Source organism: Corvus brachyrhynchos, unplaced genomic scaffold (genome assembly GCF_000691975.1).
Source record: "Corvus brachyrhynchos isolate BGI_N302 unplaced genomic scaffold, ASM69197v1 scaffold326, whole genome shotgun sequence".
Classification (NCBI taxonomy): domain Eukaryota; kingdom Metazoa; phylum Chordata; class Aves; order Passeriformes; family Corvidae; genus Corvus; species Corvus brachyrhynchos.
The window spans coordinates 9061-15122 of NW_008238437.1; the positions used below are offsets into that span (position 1 = coordinate 9061).

Genomic DNA, 6062 nt, shown 5'->3' on the forward strand with positions numbered 1-6062 from the left:
GCAAAGCAGATATTGAGAAGGAATTCAGAAATCACTTCCAGAGTAATGGGACTCGGAACAACCGTTTATCTGTGAAGATAGATCATGCCCTACTCAATGACTCGGGCACATATTTCTGTGCTGAACAAGATCCACAGTGACTCAAAGGCTGGTGCAGCACAGCACAAACCTTTCCAGGCAAACAGGGATCTGCCACCAGCACACACTGAGCCCTGTGTTTGACAGAATGCCATTTTCTTCACTTGCCCTCCAGCTCTTTCTGTAGAGATGAGGTTATGCTTGTCTGTCTTTCTGTCTGTGCATCTGTCTGTCTTCTTCATGGTCTCTAGCAGCTTCTCTATTCTTTCCCATGGGGGAATCACCTTTTGACTCTCCTTTCTTCTTGTCCTCACTGTCTCACCTCATTTCTCTGCCATTCACAGAGAAATACTCTGTCCCCCTGACCTTTCCTCTCCATCCCCTGACGCCTTCCTATTTCCTTCATTCTCATCCATCTCTCCTTCCTTTCAGTCTGCTACCTCAGCTCATGCAGAAGCACCATGTGGAATGCTTTGCACAGCGCCTTCCTTCTCCACCAGCAGGAAGGACAAGGCCAACTGATCCTTGGCCCCACTGGTCTCCAGGCAATGGGCACACTGCTGTGCAGCAGGGATCCCAAGTCACACCACTACCCTGGCATCTGAAGAATCTGATGTTTGTGATGTAGCCCAAGTTTTGAGAGTATCCAGGGACTGTAGGTAAAGAACCCCAGGCACCAGCAGATGCTCATGGCTACCATCACTCTCTGAGCCTTTTTTCCTGCCCTCCTGCAACTTTCATTTCCAGTCCTCCTTTGAGGTTTTTTTTTCTTTCCTAGATTTTTACTTTTTTTTTACCTTCCTGCTCTCCTGCTTCCTTCCTTGCCTTCCTCCCTTTCTGGCATGTGTTCCAGCTTCCCTCCCATCCTTAAGTCCTTCCTTCCTGCAGCTTTTCTGCCCTCCTTCCTCACTTCCCACCTTCCTCTCTCCTGGCCTTTTCTTCTTGGGATTTGGGATTGTAAGGCCTTGTTCTCAGACTCTGCAAGCACAGAACATGACATCCCAATCAGCCTCCTGACAAGGACCAACTCTTTCACGTGGCAGGTCCAAAGTCTCTACTCCAATGCCCTGCTTCCTGCTGCCCTCCTGTCAAAACACTTCCTTCCTCCCTCTTCCATTCCTCCCTTCAGTGGTATAAGCAGGCTAAAAGAAAGGATGACATGCTGCAGCTGGTAGTGTTCTCAGAGGAAGGGGGAAAGGCAGAACTTGAGGATGAATTTCAGAATCACTTCAAGAACTGTGGAAATGTGAGCTATTGCTTGTCCTTTTCAAAAAGAACATAAATAATGTTCTGTTCCAGAAACAAGAGCAAGTAACCGACTAAAAGATTCCTGATGAGGAGTCGGTAAAGTGTTCCAAGATCCCTCCACTTCTACAGGATTACAAATATTAAATCCTTTCTCCTGAGTGGCATTCACTGCCTCTGTGCTCCATATCACAGCCCATTGAAGTTCCCAAAGAAACAGTGCACAGAGTAGGGGTGCCTGAAAGTCTTTATTAGTTTTTCATAATTTTTGCTTGTCCAGACCCAAAAGAGCAGAAATGATGATGAGAAAATACAGGTCACACCAAAGGAGTGTCTCAGTTGGCAGCTATGGTGGACTGGATCCAGGAGACGTAGTTGCAAACCTTGGTGTAAACTCCAGGATAGCCCCTCTGGGCACATCCGATACCCCAGGAAACAATGCCCTGGAGCTCTCCATTGCAGACCACGGGACCGCCGGAATCTCCCTGTGCACACAAAGGATAGGGATATTCAGCAAATGGCATCAGCCTGAGCAACGAGCCAGAGATCCCTGAGATCACTGACTTTGGAGGAAGCCCTGTCAGGCTTACTCTGCACAGAAGTTCTACAACGGCCCTTTCTGATTCCCCCTCTCCACCTGATGCTACCGTGCCTGACTTTAGCTCCAAGGGTACCACAGCTAAGGATGAGTCAGCTGCCAGTTTTTGTGGTACTTGGCAAACATTCAGGATACGTGCGCCTGAAGCCTCAGCTGTCATTCAAAAACTCAGGTGTGCCAGTGCAGTGAGTATAGCTGAACTCTGTAACGTTAAGGCCTCTTCAGCTGGGAAAAGGCAGGAGAGAAATGAATGGGAGAGGCAGATGATTTACCTGGCAGGAGTCTTTTCCTCCCTCCAGGAATCCTACACACATCATGTTCGTGGTAATTTGCCCAGGGTAGGAATCAGAGCAGTCGGCGGCGGAGAGGACCGGAGCCTTCAGGCACTGCAAGGTGTCCGGGTAGTTAACTACAAGGAAATAGGGAGAGATGGCTGATGGCATTGCTGAGTCCCTTTCAGAGCTCAGAGAAGATCTTAGCAGAAAAGCAAATGCTGGACACATTCTGTTCTTGCAGCCATCCTGCTTCCTCTCAACAGTAAGCACAGCATGGGTTCCTTCTGTAGAGATGCAACAAATTCTACCCAAGGACCCACCACTCTACACTGCAGCCACCTCAACTTTTTGGGTACCTGGAATTCCATCAATTTACTACAGTGGGGCCACTCCTGTGCCAAATGCCCTGGAAGAAACCAGAGCCTCAGGAAAACCGTCTTCTCCTCTGGTGCAGGTCTAGATGTCATCAGTGGAATAGACACCACTCGCCATGCACATCTCTGACCATTGGTGTAAGAGAATGGAGCTCTCTAGTAGGAATTCTAGATCTACAGTCTCGGACTTCACCCTTATTCTCAGAGAACTGACAACTCTGTTGACATGAGCTGAATCCACTATGCTGACCCTACACTGACCCATCGCTCAAAGAAACCCGTGCCACAGCACTTCTCTCTGTTTTAGCCTGTCCTGTTGGGGGTTAATGGTGAGGTCTTGGAGACTGTCCCGGGCCCCCAGGGGGCTGTACATTCCCCCAGAGTACTCACTGCCACTGCTGAGAGTGTTGCCCCAGCCAGAGATCAGGCAGGTGGTGCCAGTGGCCACACAGCTGGTTGGCAGAGGAATTGTCTGGACAGCTTTGGTGAGCTGGGCTGGGGTGGCCAGCTTGATGAGCATGATGTCATTGTCCAGGGTGTAGGCACTGTAGCCAGGGTTGCGGATGACTTTAGCAGAGTTGATAAACTGCTGTGTGGATTCTGTGAGAGCCAGGTTGTGTTTCCCGAGCTGCACTTGGATGCGACTGGAAAAGAGAAGGCACAGCACGTACTTTACTGCTACTGGCAGGTTGAGAGGAACCTCCCTGTCACTGAGTGCACTTGCTCCAACATCACTGCCACAGAAGCTCTCTGGGGCAGGTGATCTTTCTTGTCCTGCAGGGAGCCCTGGGGATCCCCACTGAGACCTTAACCCACTCCCAGTAGGAGTGGTGAATTTCTCCAGGTTTGCAACTACATGACAGCAGTGAAATACATAGCAGCGCTTCATACAAATGTTCTGCAACAAATCAAACTGCTCTAGCCTGACCTCACTCCTTTTCCTGTTCTCCAGGGAGAATGCTTTAGCAAGATTCATGCAATTGATAAGAAATCACTTGATAAGAGCTCAGCACTCGTTGCTTGATTATCCCCTTGTTATTTCAGACAGTGCTCTGCAGTCACAGAAACATTTGCAGAAGTGGAAAAGCCCTCAGGATGCCTCGGCCCAGCTTCCTGAACGATCCACCCATCCCTTGGCTGTGTCCGGTCAGAATGGAGGCACTTACATATTTCTATCTCATAGCTCAGAATTCCTGCTAGAAGTGAACTGGAAGACAGAAGTAGGTTATAGAAGGATGTCATTTTTTCCACTCACGATTTGTAGCAGTGAGCAGCTGACACGACCCACTGGCTGCTGATGAGGGAGCCTCCACAGAAGTGATATCCAGAATTCAGGGACACCTGATAGGGCACAGAGTTCTCTGCACAGGTGTAGCCTCCCACAATCTTATCATCATCATCTTCAGCAAAGGTGGGGAAGGCAACTGCGAGATAAGAAGTGCCATGTGTCAACAGCTGGCCTAAGGTAATCTGGTGCCCTGTGACTGCCTCTTTGAAGCCCCTCATTGTAGGCTCCCCTTCTATGGACACTCAGGGCAGCAGTGGTGGGGAAGGCTAAGGCACATTCATTTGCTGCAGCCTCAGAAAAGAAGGGGATCAGACTTACACTGGTGCCTCTCATATCTGCAACTAAAGCCCTGCTGGCTACTCCCTGAGGGAACATAAGGACATAGAAATGTTCTTATGTTGGACCAGATCACAGGTGTGTCTTTCCCAGGACCCCGTTTGCAGAAACAGTCAAGAGTGGACTGCGGGAAAAAGTCAAACCAAATGTGCAGTGACATTTTCTTGGAGCACCCACCCAGCGTCCAACATTTTGCAGCTGCTTTAGGACTTCCTGGGCCAGAACAAATCCCTGTGCACTCCTTAGCCCTGAAGAGGGAGGCAGCCTTTTTCTGTAGCTATGGCCACATCTCTATAGCTGGGTCAGGAACCTCTATGGAGGCGTTCATTCCCCAGGTTGTGGCACAAGGCATTATGAACAGACAGAAGACAGAAGTTGCAGGGCTCCACCTTCAAACTTCTGCAAGTCGAAACTGGACTTGGCTTTCCCACAATAGGCCACCTTGCAATTTTGCTTAGAAAATCAGCATCCTATTAAATTACAGAAATAGAAATAAAAAATATACTCACCAGCCACCCCAATAAAGGCGAGAAGCAGCAGGCACTTCATGGTCTTGATTCAACCTCAAGCCCAGGCAGGCCAACTGGAAGTGGGAGCTGCTAGAAATACGTTTTTGGTAATGGCCTTATCTCTAGTCCAAGGTTTTCTCCAGACAAAAAGTACACAGTGGAAAATTTGAAGATCCAAATGTGGGCATTAACAGGCATTGGTAGAACGCACAAATAACATACCTGTTAATCATAAACCTCTGCTAAGATAGAGAGCTATTTTAAATTATTCTAGAGGGTGGCCTTCAATCTAAAAATACATTTTGGCTTTGGAAGATGTGTAGTTGTTTGTCTGTCTGATTCTTATACGCAGCACCTGTTGAGAAGAACTCTCAAACCTCTTTCAGATTCCTCTGTGCTGATGGTGTCTTTCTAAAAAATGCATATTTTTACCAGAAGCTGAATATTGTAGGTAGCAGACAGAAAGAACAATGAATTTATTGGAAAAAATAAAAAAGCCAGCAAAGCTAGTGGTTAACTTTGTTAAGTTTATTTCAGCAAATTCCTTTTCTTGACTAATGTGTGTTTTTATCGTATGCGACACAGTGTTTTCCTAAATCAAATTCCTGCATTGTAATTTCAAAAGGGAGGATAGAAAAACTATCCTGTGCCCCCCATTGCTTCCCAAGTTAAATAATTCCAATATGGCAATGCTCAGCATCTCCCTTTCCTAATTTCTCTCTCCTAGCCTGTATGAAAAGATCTGCCTAAGTACCAAACCATGTTTTTATTCATCTTTGGAATGTTCTACAGAGACTAATTTTTGCCACACAAGAACTTCAGTATAATGCTGATGTTTATGAATGTAATGTAGAGGAGCAATAATCCTGCAAACACAAATGGTGAGATCTTCTGAAATCCCTCTCTGCAGGAGTGGGGATTTCTGTCATGATGCAAAGTTTACTAAAGCTTAATGCTTTGCTGAATAATCATTTTCATTTTCCAAGCAGCTGCCAACTTCATCATGTTAGCTCCTGAAAGACACAGGATTCTCTCCAGAGACAGTAAAGAGAAGCCGTTTGTTTGGAGACGCTGGGATAGCTTGAGAGACTAAATAGGAATACTCTTCCTACTCCATTTCTTGATTAATTTTTTTGCAGGCCTGGAGGATTGATACACAAGTTTGTCAGTGTCCAGATGCAAGTCCAAGGCCGGTGACTCCTCCAAGGGGGTGCATGAATTCTGTTGGCCTCTAAACTGGCATCAGTGTACCACTTTCTTACAAGCATGTTTTATCCTGTGACAGAAAGAAGGATTTAGAAGCTTCCTGTGGCAAAGGAAAATGTCCATAATAGGACTAAGAGTGTCAAAAAAACCCCA

At 47.0% G+C, this 6062-nt stretch overlaps 1 protein-coding gene across 2 annotated transcripts; it reads right to left on the bottom strand.

Annotated features, from left to right (window-relative positions):
- Positions 1-1552: 1552 nt before the first annotated feature.
- LOC103617177 (trypsin) lies at positions 1553-5787 on the bottom strand. 2 transcript variants are annotated; one of them, XM_008635440.2, is made up of 5 exons: positions 4704-5787; positions 3826-3994; positions 2961-3214; positions 2194-2330; positions 1553-1808 (listed from the first exon to the last, which is right to left on the bottom strand). In XM_008635440.2, exons 1-5 carry the CDS (start codon positions 4741-4743, stop codon positions 1659-1661), a joined length of 750 nt encoding a protein of 249 aa, XP_008633662.1. In that variant the 5' UTR covers positions 4744-5787; the 3' UTR covers positions 1553-1658. The 2 variants fall into 2 exon arrangements, with proteins under 2 accessions (XP_008633662.1, XP_008633661.1); XM_008635439.2 differs by lacking the exon at positions 4704-5787 and having other exon boundaries at positions 3826-4091.
- Positions 5788-6062: the final 275 nt, after the last annotated feature.

What these genes read in the sequence shown, in the direction of transcription:
- LOC103617177 (XM_008635439.2), bottom strand. Translation starts at nt 4,076, where the DNA reads ATGAGGGGCTTCAAAGAGGCAGTCACAGGGCACCAGATTACCTTAGGC. An exon ending in GCTGCTCACTGCTACAAATC is followed by an intron (nt 3,215 to 3,825) that starts GTGAGTGGAAAA and finishes TCTCTTTTCCAG; the next exon opens with TCGCATCCAAGTGCAGCTCG. An exon ending in GAGGAAAAGACTCCTGCCAG is followed by an intron (nt 1,809 to 2,193) that starts GTAAATCATCTG and finishes TTGTGTGCACAG; the next exon opens with GGAGATTCCGGCGGTCCCGT.